Source organism: Bufo gargarizans, chromosome 6, assembly GCF_014858855.1.
Source record: "Bufo gargarizans isolate SCDJY-AF-19 chromosome 6, ASM1485885v1, whole genome shotgun sequence".
Classification (NCBI taxonomy): domain Eukaryota; kingdom Metazoa; phylum Chordata; class Amphibia; order Anura; family Bufonidae; genus Bufo; species Bufo gargarizans.
In genome coordinates, this window is record NC_058085.1 from 174,300,299 (window position 1) to 174,326,063 (window position 25,765).

At 45.1% G+C, this 25,765-nt stretch overlaps 1 protein-coding gene across 1 annotated transcript in view; it reads right to left on the reverse strand.

Annotated features, from left to right (window-relative positions):
• The window catches only part of GRID1 (glutamate ionotropic receptor delta type subunit 1), a 1,225,827-nt gene that overhangs the window by 228,095 nt on the left and 971,967 nt on the right, over positions 1–25,765 (reverse strand). The window contains exon 11 of the mRNA XM_044299563.1: positions 8,423–8,561. Coding sequence (XP_044155498.1) covers positions 8,423–8,561 — 139 coding nt within the window. The remainder of the gene's footprint in view (positions 1–8,422; positions 8,562–25,765) is intronic.

Genomic DNA, 25,765 nt, shown 5'->3' on the forward strand with positions numbered 1-25,765 from the left:
TAAAGCTTCCATGGGACATTGTGGAGATGCTTAGTGACACAGGTGGTGGTGTTGCTGGCAGATCCTCTGTTTCTGGGGTGGCAGGTGCCACTGTCACTCCAGAGGTGGATGAAGAGACCGAGACTGCAGCAGACGAGGAAGCAGGAGGAACCAGAGACCTTTCTTTGTTTTTGAGGTGTCTATTCCACTGCAGCTCATGCTTTGCACTTAGATGCCTGCTCATGCAGGTTGTGCTCAGGTTGAGAACATTTATACCTCGCTTCAGGCTCTGATTGTGCAGCGTGCAAACCACTCGTGTCTTGTCGTCAGCAAATTGTCTGAAGAACTGACACTCCAGGGAACTCCTTGGAGCTGGCTTTGGTGTGATCGGTCCCTTGCTGCGGTGGGCAGTAGCAGGCGTACTGTCTATGTGATGGCCGCTCAGCTTTTGCACCCTGCTCCCTCTTCTGCTGTGCTGGTGGCTCTGTGTGACCACCGCCTCTTCCTCTGAACTACACCGGTCCCTCGCATGACCTTGATTCCATGTGGGGTCGAGGACCTAATTGTCCTCCACATCATCTTCCACCCAGTCTTTACCCCTGCCCTCCTTGTCGGTCTGCACACTGCAGAAAGCCACAGCAGTTGGCACTTGTGTTTCATCATCATCCGAGACGTGCTGTGGTGGTTCTCCCATGTACTCATCTTGAAACATAAGTGGTTGAGCATCAGTGCACGCATAAGAGACTGCTGCATGACTTGGGGTTCAGACTGCTTGGTTGATTTGCAAGGGGGTGAGGTGAAAGTCTAATTCACATAGGCTGCAGGTGACTCTGATCTTTCAGCAGGAGACTGGGTGGGAGACAATGTGAAGGAACTGGAGGCACTGTCAGCAACCCCATCTACTATCGCCTGTACTTGTTCTGGCCTCACCATTCGTAGAGCCGGATTAGGCCCGACCAAATAACGCTGAATGTTCTGTTGCCTACTCGCACCCGACAAAGGTGTTTCACTTGTGCGTGCAGCTGGCACAGATCGACCATGTCCTCTCCCTGAAACACTATCTAAAGCGTGTATCTCACAATGACAGATGTACAGATGCAGACAAGGCGGCAAATTAAGTATTTTGCCCAAAATGGGTGTTTTTTGAATAACAGAATATGACAACAGTATATAACGCTTGAATTTCACATGTACAGATGCAGCAAGGGCTGTAAAATTGAGAATTCTGCCCAAAAAATTGCTGAGTTAACAAGCACTTATGATTAAAGATTATTTCCTATTCTCTCCCTCTCAGCAGCAGCATCTTCTCCCTACACTAGTAACAGCAGAGTGACGTGCAGTGCTACATGACTCCAGCTTATATAGAGGCTGGGTGACATGCTGCACTGGCCAATCACAGCCATGCCATTAGTAGGCATGGCTGTGATGGCTTCTAAGGGCACAGAGTTAAACTCTTGTTGATTGGCTGCTCTGCAGCCTTTCAAAAGGTGCCATAAAATAGCCGAACACCAAACCCCCAACTTTTACTGAATTGTTTGGGTCCGGGTTCCAAAAATCCTAAAGTTCGGTACGAACCCGAACTTTACAGTTCGGTTTCGCTCATAGCCATTGTGTGGTGAAGTGAGAAAATTAAAGCCTTTTTTGGCGTGTATTAATGGCAAAAAAAAAGTTATTTTCTGTTCACGGCCACAGTTACATGTTCTAAGGACTTTTTTTGGTGTGTATTAGTGGGGAAAAAGAAAAAAGGGCTTATTAGCCGTTGTATGGTGAAGTGAGAAAATTACAGCCCTATTTTGGTGTGTATTAGTGGCAAAAATAAAATATTATTTGCCGTTCACGGCCGCAGTTATATGTTCTAAAGCCTTTTTTTGGATTGTATTAGTGGGTAAAACGAAAAAGGGATTATTAGTAGTGTTGATCACGAATATTTGAATTGTGAATTTTTATCTTGAATATAGGCACTTCGAGAATTCGCAAATATTTTGAATATAGTGATATATATTCGTAATTTTGAATATTTGAGATTTTTTTTATCAGTACACATGATCTCTCCCTGCTTCTAGCTTGTGGGCCAAAGTGAAAGCTGCAATATCTTTGAATTTAGGAGTAGTGTTGATTGCAATTTTTTGTAATGCAAATTTTTTTTATGAGAATTTTCATAATGAGAATCAATGAGATTGTGGTATATTCTAACCCGCAGGCATTCCCATGGTGACGGGGACTCTTGTCGGGGAGGAGTATGCCAAAGTGGAACAACTGTACAAATAAAAATAAAAAAAGATGAATATGCTGAAAAACAAATATATTCGATATAGTGCTATATATAAATTTTTTGAATATTTGTAATGTTCTAAAACAATAATATATAGCAATATAGCGAATATTCGGAAAAAAAACAACTAATCTAGAACAATTTAGCTAATATAGTGCTATAATCTTTTTTGCAATCTAAAAAATTACAAATATTAGACAAAGAAGATTGTAGCACTATATTAGTTAAATTGCTCTATATTCTTTTTTTTATATTCGCTATATTACTATATATTCTTGTTTTTTAATATTACGATTATTCTAAAAAAACAAGTATTAAGGCCGATTAATTGGCCTGTATTTGTGGGAGGGGCGCCCTGCTCTATATCTGGCACGCACCTTTCTCCAGAGGGGACGGACGGCAGCAGTGTTCCTGTTACAGCCGGCGGCGTCAGCATCTCCTAGGCGACAGAGCGTCACTTCCGGTCGGCGCTTCCTCCTGCAGTCCGGCGTCCTGTTCCTCCTCGTACGGTGCGTGAGTAGCTGCTGCCTCAGCGCAGTATCGGCTCCTTAGTCCGGTCGGTGGGGTCGGTCCCTCTAAGGTATGAGAGGGACATCCCCACACCGGAACGGCAGTCTGGCAGCACGCCCCGCTCCCACGTGACTTGCACGCAGGTAGCAGGAGTCAGCGGGACTCCGTTCGTATATTTGCTGGGGCTATTGCATTAGGCTCTATCTTTCTGCATTGGGGGAGGCTTGTAAGGGAGTAAGGACGGGGGGAGGGGGGGGAATGTCAATGAGAAGGCTAGTCTTTGAGGGCGGAGTTTCAATCTGCCTGATTAATCACAGCCTAGCTGTTTTTAGCTTTCTGTCAAGGCGAATTTTGTATAATCACCATGACTGTTATATGGGGAGTAAAGTCTGGCACGGGCCGCCGTGCTGTCAGTTAGGTAGGGGGTTAATGCCATACAGCGTGTTGGTGATGAGTTCTTGGGGGTAGTACCCCCAGTAACAGGCGCCCCTAGACGTAGGCCAGCAGGGGCACGCCAGACCCCTCACATTGTATGGCATTTTATTTTTATTGTTCTGTTTCAGATGGGCAGGTTTCTCATTTGCCTGTCTTCATACACTTTTCGCAATTTGCTTGCTACATAGATAGCTGTGTTTTATTTTGCATATGCACGTCAGCCGTTCAGCCAACTCCGTGAGGACCCCGGCAATCTGACAATCGTGTCTCGTCACCCAGCTTCGGACCACTTGAACGCAGGCGCAAGTGTTCTTAATAAAAAAATAAATAAATAAATAAATAAATAAATATAATAAAAATACTTATTCTGCTTAATTCATGCGGATAGGTCTATTTCCACGGTTGGTTCCTTGTGTTCTTCTCATATCAGCATCGTGTCCTGTTTCCGGTAAGGTCCTCCTTCTTTGTCTACAATTTATTTTCCACTGTCACACGTTTCCTCTTTCTCCATACCTCAGCTGTCAGGTGGTCACCAGGGTCAGTTACCTTTGCATGATGGTTTCCGCAGTGGCGGTGGTGGTGTCAAGGCACGGGTGGTAGTCAATTTGTTGCTAAACAGTGGTAGTGACGGTCCGTCTTTTTGCTTGTTTTACAGTCACAGAGAGCATGTCAGCTAGGTTGCCGGAAGACAAGTTGGTTAGGGTCCGCGCAGTGATTCACAGTTTCGTCACTGGTAGGGTCACCACCAAAGTGGGACTGCAGTCGTTGTTAGGCATGCAAATTTTGCGCTGCGTGTCATTCCTCAGGGTAGGTTTTCGTAGCCAGATTGTTACCACTCCTCTCAGCAGCCCCCTGTCAGGATAGTCCAGTGTTCCTGGACAGTCAAGCGCAAGCGGATTTGAGCATGTGGGACCACTTCTTGAGTCATTGGAATGGCGTGTTCATGTTTGTCCCGGCGGTCTCGCACAACTCCCCCGTCATATTCTCCAACAGCGGGGTCAGCACTGGTTTTGCTGCTATTTTTGGCCCCCATTGGCTGAATGGGGCGTGGCCGGAGGAGATTTGCGAGGCCACGGGAATTAACAGTCAACGGAGGCTATGGACCTGTATCCCGTGGTGGCAGCAGCGCATGTTTGGGGTAACCATTGGTCAGGCCGTACTGTGGTCTAAATGACCAAGACCTCCCATTCAGGTCCCCCTACCCAGGTCAAATTCTTCCCCCACGTCTCACAAATGGGGTCCGGTCCACGTCCTGCAGGAATTGTCAGGGGCACTGGCCGGTCGCGGCACTAACACCCCACTGTTAGCCTTCGGGACAGCAGCGTTGTCCACCTCCCAGTTCATAGTGCATGCGCGTATACTGGCGGTCAATCTAGGTTTTGACCCCTCACGGTGTCAGGGCATTTGTTCAGGATTGGGGCAGCCTCGGCCGCTTCAGGAATCAGGTGCCAGCACACATTATCCGTAAGTTAGGCCGGTGGCGCTCGTCTTGTTACAGCCGTTATGTTCCGAACCCCGTTAGCGAGATTTCTTGTGCCTTTCAGAATTGGGCGTTGCAATACGTCAATGAACACGCTTTGTATTTTCATGCTGGGTTTTTGGCCTCTTTCAGGTGTACTCTCGACGGAAGCGGTTATGGCACAACTCAAGCCGCTAGTTCTGTTGGGGCCTACATTAGGGGGTAGGTTCTTTCACACATAGCCCCGACCACAAGTATTAAGGCCGATTAATTGGCCTGTATTTGTGGGAGGGGCGCCCTGCCCTATATCTGGCACGCACCTTTCTCCAGAGGGGACGGACGGCAGCAGTGTTCCCCTCCCAGGCCGCCCTTTTCCTTTCACTCTCCTGCAGGGTATGCCCTCTTTCAGGTGTACTCTCGACGGAAGCGGTTATGGCACAACTCAAGCCGCTAGTTCTGTTGGGGCCTACATTAGGGGGTAGGTTCTTTCACACATAGCCCCGACCACAAATATATTTGTTATCTGGAATATTCGTCTTTTTTTTTTTATCCGTACAGTTGTTCCACTTTGGCATACTCCTACCCGACAAGCGTCCCCGTCACCATGGGAACATCTGGGGGTTAGAATATACCATTGGATCTGAGTTTTCATGATCTCATTGATTCACATTATGAAAATTTGCATCACGAAAATTATCATTACAAAAATTATCATTATGAAAATTTGCAATTAACACTACTTCTAACGAATATTCAAATTTGTGAATATTCAATGAATATTCTATGAAATATTCACGAAATATTGCAAATTAGAATATGAGACCTGCCGCTCATCACTACTTATTAGCTGTTGTGTGGTGAAGTGAGAAAATTACAGCCCTTTTGAGCTTGTATTAGTGGGGGGAAAAAAGAGGCTTATTAGCTGTTGTGTGGTGAAGTTAGAAAATTAAAGCCCTTTTTGGCATGTTTTAGTGGGGGAAAAGGGGCTTATTAGCCATTGTGTGGATAAGTAAGAAAATTACAACCCTTTTTGGCGTGTATTAGTGGCAAAAAAAAAAAATATTTGCCATCCACAGCTGCAGTTATATGTTCTTAAGCCCTTTTTGGCATGTATTAATTTCCTTTTTATTTACTTATTTGTTCTAACAGTATGTCAGACAGAGAAGTGACAGGTCTTGCACAGGGAAGGGGCACAGGTCTAAATGCTTCCGGAGCAGGCACAGGTTGCAGCAGATTAAGGGGGAATGGCAGCAGGGGTCACTTCGAGAGGCCTGAGCTCCCAGTGTCAGCTAGTGGTCTTGTCTTGACCAGCAACCCAGCGATTTTTGAATAGTTGACTCAATCTTCGACTTTGTTGCAAGTGACATCAGACAACGCCAGCAAAGAGTTGGTGGGTTTGTCAGACATAACCCTTAGTTGGCATGGCCTGGGAGCAGGCCCTGTGCCCTCACCTGTCCTCAACCTGCCTCTGTCCTTTTCTGTTCCTTCAGCTAGAGAAGTACTATATGCTGTGAGCTCAGCTCCACTATACAGCGAGGACGAGCTACTAGAGGACAGTCAGCAGCTACTGCCCAGCCAAGATCTAGAGGAGACATCCACCGCTTCCTCCGGTAGGCGGACAAGTAGTGATGAGTAGAGTGGCATGTTAGGTGGTGTTGCGAGCGGTCAGGCTCCTGGCTCAGAGACCATTAAGGAGGATATCAGTGACGTGCAGACAGTACTCGATGATAATGTAGCTGATCACAATTGGGAGCCGGGTGACAAAGGGGCTTCATCATCATCGGGAAAAGAGGGTGGCAGCTTGCGTGTGAGGCAGCGGTGGAGCCAGCAAGATGGTAAAGTGGCCAGGAGTCAGCATGGTGGCAGCAGTGGGAGTTCTGGAGCCAAACGTGCCCGGGGTAGACTACCCACTTTGCAGGAGCCTACCGGCCTGGAAAGTTGTGGTGCAGGGGCTTACGGAAGCAGTGGTGGTAGCAGTCAGTCATTGCAGAGTGTTGGGAGTACAATCACCTACTCGGCGGTGTGGCAGTTCTTTGCTAAGCCACCTGGGGAGGAGAACATGGCCATTTGTCGAATCTCTAGGTAGAAGTCGAAGCATGGCCAGGGTGCTAATGTTGACACTACAGCCCTGCGTCAACAAATGCAGCATCACCATAAATTGGCCTGTGATAACTGTGGCTCCAATGTGGTGGTCCAGCCTGCCGCAGCAACCGCTGCATCACTCAGTAGCATGCTCCCGATTTCAGGCAGTCAAGGCTCCACCTCCTGAGCCAAATGATGCTGTCTGTTCTTTCCATCATCTGCTGGTCTTGATGCTCCTGTTTTTCCTCCTCCTAGTCAGTCATTCCATCAGCAATCGATCACCGAAGCGATTGCCAAGAGACAAAAGTATCCAATGGTGCAGAAGCTGAACGTGCTCCTGGCCAAGTTGCTAGTACTCCAGTCCCTCCCTTTCCAAGTGGTGGACTATGCACCTTTCAGAGAACTGATGGCTTGTGTGGAGCTGAGGTCGAGAGTCCCAAGCCGTCATTTATTTGCCAAAAAGGCAGTACCAAAACTGAACAGTATATGTAGAACAGAAGGTGAGCCAGTCCTTGATCCTGTCGGTGTCTTCCAAAGTGCATGGCAGCGCCTACGTGTGGAGCTTTAACTACAGTCAAGGACAATATATGTCCTTTACGGCCCACTGGGTAAATGTGGTTCCTGCCCAGCCAAATCAGCAACATGGCCAGTTGACTCCACTTCCGCCTCCACATTCTTAAGCTGTTGGTCCTGTGACAATGTCCGCCTCTGCCTCCTCGCCCTCTACCTTGTCCTCAGTCTGAACTGCAGGGACAATTCACAGTACCCCACTAGCATACCACAAGTGCAGGGCACGGCGGTGTCACACTGTTCTGCACCTAGTTTGCCTGGGCGAGCGGCGCCACACAGGGGAGGAACTGCTCCTCGACTGGTCATCAAGAAATAAAATCCCGGCTTTCTCCTCAACAACTCAAAATCGGAACCATGGTTACCACCAACGGGAAGAACATGGTGTTGGCGCTGTGTCATGGAGGGCTGAGCCATGTGCCCTGCATGGCGCACATGTTCACTTTTGCATCCCACTGTATTTAGAATCCCTGCCCTAATGATTCCGATATCAGACCCATATGATCTTGGAATGGGCTACTCGAGGCTCTTAATCCACAAGCAGGGTAGGTGGCATCCACTGCTTGTCCTATTGAAGCTATGTGGAAGGAAATGTTAGAAGGAGAATGCAAATAGATGATGAGGGATGTAGTGGGCAGAGTTTTTGGCCCAGGTAAGGAAATAGTAGGCATTTACATTTCAGGCTGATCTTAAAGTACACAACACTATAGGAACTGTTGTGGATGCTGCTCATCTACGCCCAAAACTTATAAGTTCAAGTTATAAACAATGCTGCTTTACAGCAGGAGCATAGAGAGTGAAGGAAACATAAAATGATTATAGGTACAATATTATGCTCTATAGAAGATTAGACAAAGGTTATACAATTAATATACAATTAATAGATGGAATGAATAGCTGATGCTACAAAACCATTTTTTACTTTCAGTAGAATAGTATAGACAAGACCAGTCTTAGAAAATTTAGAAAAATATGCTATTATTAGGCAATTTTGATTATAAAAGTTAAGTACGGTACAAATTCCTCATTTGCTACATATTAATCTTTACGTGGAGATTATGACCATTAAAAAGTGTATACTATGTAACTATAAATCTTAATCTTAAAATCAATTCTACCTTATAGGGTTGTCCATTCTTGAAACAGTTAAGAATGCTGCCAGATTTGCTGTATAAGAAGAGCACACAATAAGTGTGAAGAGCCACCAGCTTCCCATCACAATCCGCATGGCCACTGAATTTGCCACAGATTCCCCACCTAGAAATAACACAAGCAAAATTGTGAATTAAGAATTTTATTCTTTATAAAGACAATATAAATAATTGATCAAATCATTACTCAAAGGTTACTTGTTCCAAATAATTAGAGAGTCGTGTTTTTAACAAAGATCAACTCTCATTGGGTTGTAACTATGACCCATAGACATTAGCACTCAATGAAGCATGGAATTAAACATCTGCACCTGAGATGATGGAGACCACAAGGTTATAGGAAAGGTACAAGAAGGAAATGTTATTTTATATAATTTATTGGTTTAATACGAACTTTAAGAATTGATGACAATATGAAAAATAAAATGGTGATAAAGGCAACAGCGAGAATAATACAGATATTATATCATAGTCAGTACTTTTTCTTTTTAAGCAACAGAAAATCTAAGTTGTACAAGTAATCTTACCAAGCAATATCCCAAAAACAGGAAATGACTGCAGATAAGGTAACTGAATGCAGCTTTCATTTCTAATATTTTATATAGAAATCTTAAGTCAAATCAGTCTGTATTTATATCTTTTTATATGAGATGTCTATAGCAGTGATACACTTATTGGCTAACAAGAAACATTATATTTGCAATATTTCAGAGCACAGAGTATCCTCCATAAGGCAGGTTTATAAATGAATAACTAAGAGCAAAACGCAACATTTAAGGATGCTACAGACATTTGTAGAGGTACAATACGTTATTAAGATAAGCTAGAGCAATAGAAATGTTTTTTTTTTGTTACAAATGGATAGGCAATAGGGGTTAAGAATAAAGGCACATTTAAATCCTTAAAAATTATTTTAGGGATTTCGGTCACAAGCTTAGGACAAGGACCTCAAAAGTAGTGTTTTCCAAAATACTACCTGTACAAAGAGCCACACAAGAAAGTCAGCAGCAAATTAGGGAGGTTAGCAAGTGGCTCAAGAACTGGTGCAGGAAGGAGGGGGTTTAGCTTCCTGGAGAACTGGGCTGACTTCTCTGTCGGCTACAGACACTATCTTAAGGATGGTCTGCACCTCAATTGGGAGGGGGCAGTTGTGTTGGGGGAGAAGATCGCTAGAAGGTTGGAGGAGTGATTAAACTAGGGACTGGAGGGGAGGGTAATTGCATGATAGGATGGGAAGATAGTGCAGAAAGAGATCGGGTGCAAGGTAATGGAACTGAGGGAGGAATGGAAGGAGGGACTAGAACAGTTCAGAAGAAAAGGTGTAGGGTAAAAAAATATACATACACCTCTTAATTGTATGTATACTCATGCCAGAAGCCAGACTAATACAACTCGTGAATTGGAATTAGTGATGTGTGAGGAGGACTATGACATAGTGGAAATAACTGAGACATGTCTGGATGAAAGCTATGACTGGGCAGTTAATGTACAGGGTTACAGTCTGTTTAGAAAGGATCGCCAAAACCGGAGAAAGGGAGGGGTCTGACTTTATGTAAACTCCTGTCTAAAGCCCACAGTCCGAGATGATATAAGTGAGGGACATGAACATATGGAGTCACTGTGGGTAGAAATTGATGGCAAACACAATAATAAAATACTAATAGGAGTTTATTATAAACCACCTAATATACCAGAGTCCACAGAAAATCTGATACTAAACGAGATAGATGAGTCGGCAGATCATAATGAGGTCATTATTATGGGGGACTTCAACTACTCAGATATAGACTGGGAAACTGAAACTTGTATATCTCATAAAGGAAACAGGGTCTTGGCAATAACCAAAGACAATTACCTTTCCCAACTGGTTCAGGACCCAACTAGAGGGACAGCAATACTAGACTTAGTATTAACCAATAGACCTGACAGAACAACAGATGTGCAGGTTGGGAAACAGTGACCATAGAATAATAACCTTCCAATTGTCATTTAAAAGAGTGCTTCTTCAGGGAGAAACAAAAATACCAAACTTCAAAAAAATCTAATTTTAGCCAACTAAGAGAGGCCATAAGCCTAACTAACTGGGATAAAGTCCTTAAAAAATTAAAATACAGCCACGAAACAGGATATTTTTAAAAACATCCTAAAATCTAATTGTGAGAGGTACATACCTTAAGGGAATAAAAGGTTAAGGAACAAAAAAAAAAAAAAAAACAAGGTGGATAAATAGAACTGCAAAGAAAGCAGTAAATGACAAAAAGAAAGCATTTAAATAACTAAAACAGGAGGGTGGCGAGGAAGCACTGAAAAACTATAGTGGTTCTGCTGAGAAACTGCAGCTAGATAGAGGGACAAAAGCTATTCAAATAACTAATTGCAATTGGTGTGATAAACCTGTTTGCCCCCCCAAAAATAATCTGATTAAGGGGTGTGATATACCTATAATATACCTTCTAACATAGAAAGTATATTATAGTGCATTTGTATTGGGCAGCAGTTGTGTGCGGTTCTGCTGAGATACCACAGCTAGATAGAGGGACAAACTCTATTGGTATAACTAATTGCAACTGGTGTGATATACCTGTTGCCCCCCCAAAAAATCTGATTGAGGGGTGTGATATACCTATAATATACCTTCTAACATAGAGAGTGAATTATAGTGCATTTGTATTGTGCAGCAGTTGTGTGCTGTTCTGCTGAGATACCGCAGCTAGATAGAGGGCCAAACGCTTTTCGAATAACTAATTGCAACTGGTGTGATATACCTGTTTGCCCCGCCAAAAAAAACTGATTGAGGGGTGTGATATACCTATAATATACCTTCTAACATAGAAAGTATATTATAGTGCATTTGTATTGTGCAGCAGTTGTGTGTGGTTCTGCTGAGATACCATAGCTAGATAGAGGGACAAACGCTATTGGAATAAGTAATTGCAGCTGGTGAGTTATACCTGTTTCCCCTAAAAAATGCGCAGCCATTCTTGGCATCGGATGACGAAGAGGAGGTAGCAACCGCCGCTACCCAGCAGTCTGACAACAGTACCCAAATCAGCTTATGGATGGTGGTCCCCGCTGTTGCTGCCTACTCCGAGATCTCTAATGTCAGTGGTGGTGAAGGTGACACATGTCGATGGACGTCACGTGGATGCCCACAAGAGAGTAAGAGGAGGGGAGTTCAGAGGGAGAGATGGAACAGTAGATAAGGAGGACAAGGAGGAGAAGCAGGCAGAACTTGCAGTGCACAGGAGGCAAAAAGCAGACTGCAAATGTATTTGGAGCGAGCCATCGACCATGCATGGTCACATCTGGCACTCCCAGGATGGCGGCACATGGCTCCACAGTGTGGGCTTTTTTTAACATGTCAGCTGCTAACAATAGTGCTGCCATCTGCAGCCTGTGCTGTCAACATATAAGTCGCGGTAAGCCCAACACTCACCTAGGGCCGACCACCTTAAGAAGGCACCTGGCCTCCCATCACCGAGCCCAGTGGAAACAACACCGTCAGAACCAACAAAGCCACACTCCCGGCGCTCCACATCCTGCCTCTTCTCCCTCTCCTCTCTCCTCCCATTTGTCCTCCACTCAAACTTTCACCGTACCGTCGTCGCGATCATCTAGCAAAAGGCAGGCTACTGTGGCCCAAATGTTCAAAAGTAAAAAGATGATGACGTTGGATCACCCTCTTGCCTAACGGCTAACCGCCGGCTTGTCAGAACTGTTAGCCCGCCAACTACTGCCATATAAACTAGTGCACTCGGAGGCCTTTAGAAAATTTGTGGCCATTGGCCCACCGCAATGGAAGGTCCCGGGAAGAAAATATTTCTCCTGCAAGGGCATCCCAGAGCTATATGGCCATGTTCCGCGGCAAGTGAATGTATCTCTGGCACACAGTGTCGGTGCCAAGATACACCTGACCACAGACACATGGTCTAGCAAACACAGGCAGGGAAGGCACATAACATTTACTGCCCACTTGGTGAACCTTCTGATGGCTGTCAAGCATGCAACCCGAGGCGCACGTGTGGATTTGGTGTTACCGCGAGGGATTGCATACAGGCCTGCCTCTTCTTCTCCTCTTCCTACTCCATCGTCCATCTCCTCCTCCTTTTCCATTGCTACCGCCTCTACCGCTGCACTCCCAAGCTCCCCAGAACCTATTTGACGTGCCAGTTGAGACGTTGCCATGCTGTGCTGCGGCTGTTGTGCCTGGAAGCCAAGAGCCACACCGATCCTGCACTCTTTTCAGCTCTGCGGTCACAGGCCAATCAGTGGCTAACCCCACTCAATTTGACAGTTGGTAAAGTGGTGTGCGACAACGGTGAGAGCGCTAAAACAGGGCAAAATTACCATGGCTCGACTTGCTGACGTTCAGCGGCGACACGACTTGCAGGTCAGACGACTGCCCCACTCGCTGGACCTCCTCTTGTATATGCTTGATAGGCTGATCCAGCAGAATTGTGCCGTTAACGACTACCTGTATGAACTCTGTGGCAGGACAGGTTCTGGGGAGCTTTTTTTTTTTCACCGTGCCAGTGGCTGCTCGCGACACATGCAGATTTCTGCGGCCATTTGATGAGCTCACCAAACTGGTCAGTCGCAGCCAGGGACATCGTACCTTGCACCTTCTTTCTGGTGCATGCATTGCGTTGTGTCATTGATCAAGCCGTTGAGGAGCAGGAGCAGGAAGATGAGGAAGTCGCAATGCTGAATGAATTCCCAAGGGGCCTATTCCATCTGAGACAAGTCAGCAGGAGTCTGAAGAGGAGTCAGAGGAGGATGGTGCCTGGGGGGAGGAGGAGGAGCAAGAAGAGCAGGCTTTACATTTTTGGGGGATCCCTGGTGTTGTCCATGGATGTGGGGAGGAGACCGAGGACGACATTCTCTTGGGCAATTAGCAGGAGCCAGGGCGCTCAACCACTTCGAATTTAGTGCAAATGGGGGCCTTCATGCTCCAGTGTTTGAAGAGGGACCCCCGTATAAAAAGCATAAATGGCAAGGACCAGTACTGGGTGTCAACATACAAACACAAAATGGCGGACATGTTAGCATCATCAGAGATGGCTGTCAGAATGTGCATTTCTAGTTCTTGTTTCGAGAGATGCTGCATTCTGCTGTTATGGGTGCTGGCAGTGGAATTTCCACCCACAAGCAGTTATGGGTACCAATCCTACAGCGCCTGCAAGAAGAGGGCAGTTTAAAGATGTGTTGGTCTCTTCGGATATGATATCATTCTTGCAGCCAAACCATCGACAGCCGCCCTCCAGATCCAGCCTTAGGGAACTCCTAGACCTACAGGTGTCCGACTACATTGGGTTAACGGCCCATGTGGATGCTCTGAGAAGTGAGGAACCCCTTGACTACTGGGTGTGCACGCTTGGCGTGTGGCCAGAGCTGGTACAATTTACTATGAAACTCTTGGCTTGCCTCTTCTCGAGGGTCCTGTCCTAAAGGATGTTCAGCGCAGCAGGGCGGATCGTGACCCATCAGCACACTCGCCTAGCTCACAACAGTGTGGACTAAAAATGAATGATTCATGGATCTCGGAGGAATTCAGCATCTGTGACGACCACGTTTAATTGAATTTCCTCATGCTAGCCCACACATATCCACATGTCTTATGTAAATACAGCTGCATAAAATAACTTTTCTGTCCGGCGAATGCCTTATGTTTGGGGCCATGGAGGAATTCAACACCCGTGATGACCACGTGTTATCGAGTTTCAACTATTATCATTTGTTTGTTTTTTCAAGAGGGGGTATTTGGTTAGCCATGTTTTTAATCCAATTTTATATTTTTATTTCTTTTAAACATATGTATTAGAGAAATATATTTGTACTGGCCTGCAGTAAAATTGATATCCAATGACTGTCTAATATACCTCCAGCCTTATAATCACTTGTTCTTTTCTGTACATTGAATGAATAAGTTTTGGGGCCTGTACTCCACTGGTCTAAAGTAAAATTGTTATCCAATGACCGTCTAATATACCTCCAGCCACATAATCACTTGATATTTTCTTTACGGTGAATGCCAAATGTTTGGGGCCTGTACTCCAATGGCCTGCAGTAAAATTGATATTCAATGACCGCCTAATATACCTCCAGCCACATAATTACTTGATGTTTTTTGTGGGGTGGATTAATCATTTTTTGGACCTGTAGTCCAATGGCCTGCAGTACAATTTATATTAATTGACTGTCTAATATACTCCAGCTACATAATCACTTGATCTTTTCTATATGGTGAATGCATCACTTTTGGGGCCTGCAATCTAACCTCTGCAATATACCTCCAGCCACATTATCAATTTATCAATTGTTCTTTTCTGTACGGTGAATTAATAATTGTTGGGGCCTGTAGTCCATTGGCCTGCAGTAAAATTGATATCCATTGATCCAGCCACATAATCACTTGATGTTTTCTGTACGATGAATGCCTAATGTTTGGGGCCTGTACTCCAGTGGTCTAGAATAAAACTTATATAGGCTCCAGCAGGGCACATTTTTGACAGTTTACCTTTAAGACGCATAAAAATTGGGAATTTTTGCCATTGATCCTCTGTTATATCACTGTCCATGTTGTGGGACAATTTGTGCACTTCTAGTAAGTATTTGGTGGCTGCAAATATGACCTGAAGGTTTTTCAGGTTCACCTGCCATTAAAGTGAATGGGGCCTGCTGCGAACTTGCGGTTCGCGAACATTTGATCGTGTTCGCGAATCTTCCCGGCCGATGTTCGTCTATTGCTAAAAGTAAATTCTCCATTAAAAGTGCCCTGTCTGACCCGGGAAGAAGTACAGAGTTATCTTAAAAAGGTTAAGACAAATCGCCAGGACCAGACTGCATACACCCCTGTATCCTAAGAGAATTAAGTAATGTCTATCACGGTAGGAGAGGGAAGGGAAGCAAACCAAATACAACAAAAGCAACAAAACACCAGGCTAGGCCCCAAAGCTAGGGAACAGGGAAAGGGCACCACCACAATCCCTGAGCCTTTCCCTGACTGCTGACAACATGAGCAAATCCTTAAAGTGGAAGTGCTCATGCGCTGGAACCCAAGCTTAGCTGAAATTGAAGCAAACCCTCAGCTAGGGAGCTGGAGATAAGACAACCGGTCCCTAGCGCGAGGTGCAGGAACCAGCGTCTTCCTGAGGCCTAGCCAGAACACACAACAAAAGGGAAGGAATAGGACTTAGCTTAAGACGGACGGGGAGCAGGAGATCCGCCAAACATCAGCTCAGAACTCCAGAAGCAAATATAAACTGCAAGGGCTATAGTAAGAGGTAGGTATAAATAGCACCACTAAATAGCTAATGAGCAGAACCTCTGGGGAGGTGGGATCCTGCCCAAAACCACAACAAAGAGAAAGAGAACAATCTGTCAGATAGACGTGTAGCAAGTCTGTTAGATCTTCTCAGATCTCTCACAGGGCAGGGCGTGACAATGTCATAGCCAGACCCTTTTTTCTGATATATAAGGACTCCATACTGACAGGGAGTGTTCCACAGGATTGGTGCATAGCAAATGTGGTGCCAATTTTCAAAAAGGGTTCAAAAACAGAGCCCGGAAACTATAGGCTGGTAAGTTTCACATCTGTTGTGGGTAAACTGTTTGAAGGTTTTCTAAGAGATGCTATCTTGGAGTACCTCAATGAAAATAAGCAAATAATGCCATATCAGCATGGTTTTATGAGGGATAGGTCATGTCAAACTAATTTAATCAGTTTTTATGACAATGTAAGTTCTAGACTCGACAGCAACAAATCAATGGATGTCATATAGCTGGACTTTTCAAAAGCATTTGACACTGTACCGCATAAAAGGTTAGTATATAAAATGAGAATGCTCGAACTGGGAGAAAATGTCTGTATGTGGGTAAGTAACTGGCTCAGTGACAGAAACAGAGGGTGGGTATTAATGTTACACACTGAGATTGGGTCACTGTCACTAGTGGAGTACCTCAGGGATCAGTATTGGGCCCTATTCTCTTTAATACATTTATTAATGATCTTGTAGAAGGCTTGCCCAGTAAAATATCAATTTTTGCAGATGACACTAAACTGTGTAAAGTAATTAACACTGAAGAGGACAGTATACTGCTACAGAGGGATCTGGATAGATTGGAGGCTTGGGCAGATACTGTAAGTGGAGGTTTAACACTGACAAATGTAAGGTTATGCACATCGGAAAGAATAATGCAAGTCACCCATACATACTAAACAGTAAAGGACTGGGTGACACTGACATAAAAAAGGACCTAGGAATTTTTGTAAACAGCAAACTAAGCTGTAGAAACCAGTGACAGGCAGCTGCTGCAAATGCCAATAAGATAATCGGTTGCATCAAAAGTGGTTTACAAATCACTGGTCAGACCACACATGGAGTACTTTGTACAGTTCTGGGCTTCTGTGAACAATATGTCTGTGAAGGTTCTCATTTATCCAGGTCATGCTATATATCTGTAAAGAATAAATCAAGGCTACTGGACGTACTGTAGATTTCTTGAAAACGTTTCACTCGTTCTTCCAACGAGCTTTCTCAATTCTGAGTGACTGTACAAAAATTCTGGGAATAAATATGTAACTGAATCCACATCTGTTAATTATACCCAGCATTGGGTCAAAGGTGTTGATTATATTATCCTAATTGGAGTCAGTAGGTGATAAAGACTTCCCCGAAAAAGGTGTCAAGACAGCATTGTATGTGGCTTTCACCAACCACATCAACTCAGTGGATCCTAACATCAATTTCACATTGGAAGATATGCAGAACAACAAACTGGCGTTTCTGGACTGTCTTATAACAGTGGAAGAGGGAAGGAAGCTGGGAATAGAGGTCTATCGAAAACCAATACACACAGACCAGTACCTGCTATTTGATTCCCACCATCCTCTAGACCACAAACTGGGAGTCATCCAGACTCTACATCGCTGGGCAGACAGAATCCCCACCAGCACAGAGGCCAAGGAGAAGGAACTCAAACATCTCAGAGGGGCACTTAAAACTTGAGGGTATCCAGTTTGGGCCTTTGTCAAAACAGAAGGAAGGAGAAGAAAGAGCACCAAGACTACCAGTGAGGGTGAGAAGCATGACAGACGCAAGAATATGGTTATCCCATATGTAGCTGGGGTGTCTGAGAAACTCAAAAGGATTTTTAATAGAGATCACATTCCTGTTTGCTTTAAACCCAGCAACACACTGAAGCAACAACTGGTTCACCCCAAAGACCCAACGCCTAAACACAAGATGGACAACATTGTGTACGCAGTCCAGTGCAACGAGGAATGCTCAGAACTGTATATCGGCGAAACAAAACAACAACTACATCAGCGTATGGCTCAGCATAGAAGAGCCAAAACCTCTGGTCAAGATTTAGCCATGTACTTACATCTAAAAGGAACAGGTCACACCTTTGAAGACAGTCAAGTACGTGTTTTGGATATGGAGGCCGATTGGTACAAATGAGGCGTGAAGAAGGCCATCTACGTAAAAATGGAGAAGCCAAGCTTGAATAGCGGCGGGGGGGTTAGACATCTATTGTCTGCCACATACAATGCTGTCTTGACACCTTTTTCGGGGAAGACTTTATCACCTACTGACTCCAATTAGGATAATAGAATTTTGTACAGTCACTCAGAATTGAGAAAGCTCGTTGGAAGAACGAGTGAAACGTTTTCAAGAAATCTACAGTACGTCCAGTTGCCTTGATTTATTCTTTACAGATATATCCTGTGAACAAGGCAAACATAGCAGAGCTGGAGAGAGTTCAGAGAATTAATTTAATAACTGGAATGGGGTACTAAAGTACCCTGAAAGATTATCAAAATTAAGGTTATTCTTTAGAAAAAAGATGCCTGAAGGGAGATCTAATAACTATGTATAAACCAGGGGTCAGTACAGAGATCTCTCCCATCATCTATGTATCCCCAGGACTGTGATTGTGATGAGGGGACATCCTCTGCGTCTGGAGGAAAGAAGGTTTGTACACAAAACATAGAAGAGGATTCTTTGCGGAAAGAACAGTGAGGCTATGGAACTCTCTGCCTGAGAAGGTGGTGATCATGAGTTCACTAAAAGAGTGTACTTCTGGAGTGTAATAATATTACAGGCTATAGCTACTAGATATGGGTTGTTGATTCAGGAAGTTATTCTGATTGCCTGATTGGAGTCTGGAAGGATTGTTTTTTTTTTCCCCTTAAGTGGGGAAAATTGGCTTCAACCTCTCAGTTTTTTTTTGCCTTCCTCTGAATCAATTTGCAGGATAACAGACCGAACTGGACAGACAGATGTCTTTTTTCGGCCTTATAAACTGTTACTATGTTACTATATAAATGCCCAGATGAGCAGCAGCTTGTCAGGAAGGAAGTGTCTTTCCAGACAGTCTGCTGCTTGCTCAATGGAAGTGAAGGACTGCATTTGCATGAAACATCCACTTCCAAAGTATGACAATGAACAGTCTCTATTGTGATCGCTCATCCTCATACAGCTGATTTTTTTTTTGGGCAGCAGATCACTGTTTGGACAGATTGACTTGCTGCATGGCAACAATAATTTAGGTGCCTGCACGAATGACAGGACCACTTCATAAATCAGCTTTTCGATCGTTCATAGGGTGATCTGCTACATCTTCAGATGGGCAGATTGTCTGGAACAAGTTTTTGCAGGAACATTTGTTCCCGATAATCTGCCCATGTAAATCCACCTTAATTGTGGCCATACACATTAAATAGCTTTGGCCAAAATCTATATCTCCTGACTACCTACTGGTTGTTCATACATATACAATAGACATCAGCAAATTTATATATTTGAATCAAATTTCAAGCAAGATTTTTATATTTTTTATATTTAGGTAGAATTTTTCCAGAAGTGGAGAGAAAAAGTCATGTAGAAGGACCAGTGTGATGTCATGATAATAGTGGTGACGTCAATGAGATGAGTATAATTTTTTTAACCCCTGATTAACCCTTGAAAGGCTTAATTAGATGCCGTGATGAGCGTTGAAAATGGCATCTGAGGGGTTAAATGAAGGGGGGTGGGCAAACACCATGCCCCATAATTGCTCCATACAATGGGAAGCAATTTGTGCCAAAGTAATCTGTAACTAATCAAAATTCTTGTTGAAGTTTGGCTAAGCAGCCAAATTTTTATTTTATTTTTCTAAATTTCACTCTAATTGGAATATTGCTAATTATAGAATTTCCCAATTTTTCTCTTCCTGTCGTCCTTAAAATTATTTTTAAGGCTTATTGCACACAAATGCTTGTGTGTGCTCCATGACCGTATTGTGGACCGCATTTGCGAATCCACAATACACGGGCACTGTTCCGTGTGCATTCCGCATCACGGATGCGGATCCATTCACTTCAATGGGTCCTTAAATCCAGAGATGCGGAATGGTGCGGAATGGAAGCAAGGAATGGAGCCCTACGGAAGCACTGCGGAGTGCTTCAGTGGGGTTTCATCCCGTACATCCGTTCCGCAAAAAGATAAAACATGTCCTATCTATTTGCGGAAAGGCCAGATCGCGGACCCATTAAAGTGAATGGGTCCGCAATCTGCTGTGGCTGCCCCACGTTGGGTGTTCATGCATTGTGGCCCCAATTTGCAGGCCGCAGCATGACCACGGGGCACACACGTTCGTGTGCAAGAGGCATTTTTGTTTTATAATATTCTCTCCCCTCCAGCACTGTGAAGGAAAATATACTTTATATACCTGCTAACCTTCTACTCAGTTCTGGTCCCATGAGTCCCTGACTGACTTTACTTCAATATGTTGCTTACATGAAAATTTCTAGCACAGACAGGGTCACATGAGCTATTGCATGACTGGTTTGACTGGTTTCACAGGGAATGTGCCCCTTGGGAGCTTGTCACTAGAAATGAGCAAATCGAAGCTGACAAAGTGAAATTCAATCCGAATTTCAGGAATTATTCAATTTGCACAAATCAAATTTTTTTCTAAACTGGCTGCTGCTTATTAGGAAATGAAGCAAGGAACTCAGGGAACAAGGGATCACCCACAATGCCATGCATGCAGCCAATCAGCAGCCAGCCAGCCCTGTGATGTCACAGCCCTATAAATAGCCTCAGCCATCTTTGATGCAGGCTTTTTCCAGTGTATTTAGTGCAGTGAGAGACATTAGCAGGTGCTAGGGACAGTGCTAGGAAATACTTAAAAACTTATATTTTGTTCAATAGAAGTTCAGGGAAAGAGCATTAAAAGTGTAGGGAACGGATAGGGAGGAATTATTCCACAGTATTGAAGCAGAACAGGGTTCAATAGGGGTGTTTACAGCCTGGGTAATAGGAACAATCCTATTACACCTTGCTGCACTTACTACGCATCCAAATTGCCATTATACTGGGGCTCATTTCAGGTTTACAATACCTCTGTAATTCCACCAAATCGTTCTTGTTATTGGGGTCTTATTAGTCCTTATGCAGTGCAGTTATATATAACTTCAAAAGCCTATTTTTGTGGTGTATTAGTGAGGGGAAAAAGGGGCTTATTAGCCGTTGTGTGTTGAAGTGAGAAAATGACAGCCCTTTTTGGCGTGTATTAGTGGCAAAAATAATAATATTATTTGCCATTCATGGCCGCAGTTATATGTTCTAAAGCATTTTCTGGGCATGTATTAGTGGGGAAAAAGATAAAGGGCTTTTTAGACATTGTGTGATGAAGTGAGAAAATTAATGCCCTTTTTGGCATGTATTAGTGGCAAAAAAAAACTTTATTTGCTGTTCATGGCCGCATTATCTGTTCCATAGCCTTTTTTTGGCATGTATTAGTGGGGAAAAAGAAAAAATACTTATTAGCCGTTGAGTGGTGAAGTGGGACAATGACAACCCTTTTTGGCGTGTATTAGTGGCAAAAAAAGTATTATTTGGCGTTCATGACCGCAGTTATATGTTCTAAAGCCCTTTTTGGCGTCTATTAGTGTGGGGGGTTATTTGTCGTTGTTTGGTGAAGTGAGAAAATTAAAGCCCTTTTTGGCGTGTATTCATTTCCTTTTTATTTGCTTATTTGATCTAACAGTATGTCAGACTAAGAAGTGACAGGCCTAAATGCTCCTGGCACAGGCACAGGTCACAGAAGAGTAAGGGGGTGTGGCAGCAGGGGTCACTTCGAGAAGCCCCAGCTCCCATTGCCAGCTAGCGGTCGTGTCTTGACTAGCAACCCAGAGGTTCTTGAATGGTTGACTCGATCTTCGACTTTGTTGCAAGTGACATCAGACACCTCCAGCATGATATCAGACAACCCTATCCAAGAGTCGTGGGTTTGTCAGACATAACCCTTAGTTGGCATGGCCTGGGAGCAGGACCTGTGCCCTCACCTGTCCTCAACCTGCCTCTGTCCTTTTCTGTTCCCTCCGCCAGAGAAGTACTATATGCTGTGGGCTCAGCTCCACTATACAGTGAGGGTGAGCTACTAGAGGACAGTCAGCAGCTACTGCCCAGCCAAGATCCAGGGGACGCATCTGCCGCTTTCTCCGGTAGGGGGGATCTAGTGATGGGGAGAGTGGAGTGGGAGCTGGTGTTGCGAGCGGTCAGGCTCCTGGCTCAGAGACCGTTGGGGAGGATATCAGTGACATGAAGACCGTATTTGATGATGATGTAGTAGATCCAAATTTTGAGCCGGTTGATGAAGGGGCTTCATCTCAATCGGGAGAAGAGGGTGGCAGCTTGCACGTGAGCCAGCGGTGGAGCAAGTCGGTAGCGTGGCCGGTAGTCAGCAGGGTGGCAGCAGTGGAAGGTCGGGAGCCAAATGTTCCCGGGTAGACCACCTGCTTAGCAGGAGTATACTAGGCCAGGAAGTTGTGGTGCAGGGGTTTATGGAGGCAGTGGCAGTAGCAGTCAGTCAGTGCGGAGTGTGGGGGGTAAAATCACCTACTCGGCGGTGTGGCAGTTTTTTGTTAAGCCTCCAGGGGAGGTGAACATGTACATTTGTCGAATCTGTGGGCAGAAGGTGAAGCATGGCCAGGGTGCCAATGTTGGCACCACAGCCCTGTGTCAACATATGCAGCATCACCATGAAGTGGCCTGGGAGAACCATGGCTCCAATGTGGTGGTCTAGCCTTCTGTAGCAACCGCTGCGTCACCCAGTGGCACGCACCCGATTTCAAGCAGTAAATGCTCCACCACCTCAGCTGAAGGAAGCTGTCTGGCCTTCCCATCATCTGCTAGTCCTGATGCTCCTGCTCCTCCTCCTCCTCCTAGTCAGTCATGCCATTAGTAATCGATCACCGAAGCGATTACCAAGATACAACAGTATGGATGCGCTCTTCCAACAGCGCAGAAGCTGAAAGTGCTCCTGGCCAAGTTGCTGGTACTGCAGTCCCTCCCTTTCCAAGTGGTGAACTCTGCACCTTTCAGGGAACTGATGGCTTGTGTGAAGCTGAAGTCAAGAGTCCCAAGCCATCATTTCTTTGCCAAAAAAGGCAGTACCAGCCCTGCACAGATATGTAGAACAGAAGGTGGGCTAGTCCTTGAGCCTGACTCTGTCTGTCAAGTGCACGGCAGTGCCGATGTGTGGAGATCTACCTATAGTCAAGGATAATATATGTCCTTTATGGCCCACTGGGTAAATGTGGTTCCTGCCCAGCCAAATCAGCAACTTGGACAGGTGACGCTGCTTCCACCTCGTTGTCACGCCATTGGTCCTGCAACAATGTCCTCCTCTGCCTCCTAATCCTTCACCTTCTCCTCAACCTCCACTGCAGGGACAATTCACAATGCCCCACCAGCATACCAAATGTGCAGGTCACGGCTGTGTCACACTGTTCTGCATCTAGTTTGCTTGGGTGAACTGAGCCACACAGGGGATGAAGTGTTCTGTGTGCTTCATCAAAATCTCAAATCCTGGCATTCTCTGTGACAACTCAAAATTGGAACCATGTTGACCGACAACAGGAAAAACATGGTGTCTGCACTGCTTCATAGAGGGGGCTGAGCCTGAGCTTGCAAACCCTCCTTGAGCTGGAGCAGCAGAACGGCGTTCCCCAACATAGGCTGATATACGATGTTTCCACCCATTGGAAATCCACCCTCCTATGTTGGGCCTACTGTACAAACAAAGAAAGGCCATAAACGATTTTTTGATGATGCAAGCAGGCAGGAGTATGCCCCTGTGTAACTTTGATGTCAGACAGTGGCAGCTCATGTTTGATACCTGGCAATTGCTCAGGCCCTTTAAGGAGGCTGAAAAAGATGCTTGTAAATCTGGCTAGTTAGGGGACTGAAGACTTAGCGCCCACATCTCATATCCAACTAAGCCCTGTGGGGGCTGAACTGGATAATGAGGAGGAGGACAATGGAGCACAAGCAATGTGTAGCGAAATGGGTGGTTTTTCTACACAGGTGACAGGAGAGGAGGAGCAGCCGGAGGAGCAAGAGAGAGATGAGGAAGACGAGGCAGATGACCCAGACACACTGTGGCAGTGTGCAGTGGAGATGGAAGCAGGGAGTCCCTCCGAGTCACTTGCGCAAATGGCCCGATGCATGCTCACTTGCTTGCGTAGTGGCAGCCAAATTGTCACCTTTCGGGAGAGGGATGACTGCTGGCTCTCCGCCATGTTAGACCCTCACTACCGTTCCAAAATGGGGGCCTTTTGTACATCCGCTGAGAGGAAGGACAAACTGAACTACTATAGAGACATCCTACGGATGTAGTAGGGCTAACACGCATGCTTTATGAGATGTGTTATCTAAAGTAAATCCATTAAGCAAACACCTTCAATTGCTTTTTAATAGCTTTTGTTTAAAGATAACATGATGAGTTAAGAAATTTGAGTTGAGTTTGTGTGTTAACCCTGCTAAATCTGTATGTAGTCTGTTGGCCGCTGCCTATCTGCACTTTCGTCCATCCTTTCACAGGTCTGAGCAGGGGGGCCCTTTGTGCTCACATTCCACTGCCATGGCTGCTGGGTGGGGGTGGCAGGAGCAGTACCAGCTCCATCAGCAGCATCCTGAGTCTAGAGTGGCTGATAAAGCAGCTTTTTTCACCTGCATAGTAAAGAAACTACTTACCAGCAGCTAGACATACAGCAGAACCTGAACCAGCAGGTGGTGTCATACTTAGAGTGCACCCTGCCTGCCATTTAAGATCCGCTGGACTACTGAGCAGCCAAACTGGATTTGTGGCCACAACTGGCCGAGTTTGCCCTGGAAAAGCTGTCCTGCCTGAGTGTTTTGCGTTTAGTGCAGTGGTGGCCATAGTTACCCCAAGGAGAACTCGCCTGTCCACCCAAAATGTGGATAGATTGTCCTTTGCCAAGATGAATCAGGCGTGGATCAGCCAGGGTTTCCAACCACCAATGCCTGATGAATCAGATCATCCATGCTGCCTCACTCAAACCTTGACAAAAGTGACCAATTTTCTCTGACTACCTGCCTCAGCAAATATTCTAGTGCTGCCACCCACCTGATGCCACACATCTGATGCCAAGTACTCCTTATGGTCAGCGGGTACTGTTAGTGCCACCTACCTCCCTACTCTGTCACTTTGTCACTCTGTGGTCTCCTGATGCTGCTGCCACCTCCACACTGTTTCCTTGCCACTCTGTGGTCTCCTGATGCTGCTGCTGCCACCTCCACACTTTCATTGTGCCACCCTGTGGCCTCCTCCTGATGCTGCCGATGCCACCTCCAAACTGTTATTGTGCCACTCTGTGGTCTCCTGATGCTGCTGCTACTTTAACACTATGTCACCTTGCCACTCTTTGGTCTCCTGATGCTGTTGCTACTTTAACATTATATCACCTTGCTAATTTTTGGCCTCCTCATGCTGCTGCTGCCACCTCCACACTCTAAGTAAGAGAAAGTAACTAAACAAGTCAAAGAGGTTACACCCCTATAAGAAGCGCCAAAACCCAAAGGTATATCAGAGAAAAAAAACAACAAAGTGATCAGAAGATTGTTAGCTAAAAATAAAGGTTGGGTGCCCACACTCATTTTGCCACTCTTTGGTCCCATGATGCTGCTGCTACCTCCACACTATGTCACCTTGCCACTCTGTGGTCTCCTTATGTTGCTGCCACCTCCACACTACGTCATTGGGCCACTCTGTGGACTTCTCATGCTGTTCCCACCCTCCCCACTTAATGACTGGGCCACTATTTAGCCTTTTTGGCCTGGTTGACATAATCATTTATTTGACCCTTCTTCTGATCTGTCATAAGAAAAGAAAAATGAGACACACAACGGATCCTGTCTGTGTAGCAGCTATAAGGCCTGCATAGTCCCATCAGAATTGGCTTATGATTTGGTAGCCAAAAGCAGGAGTGTGTACAAAACACAGAAGACATGCAAA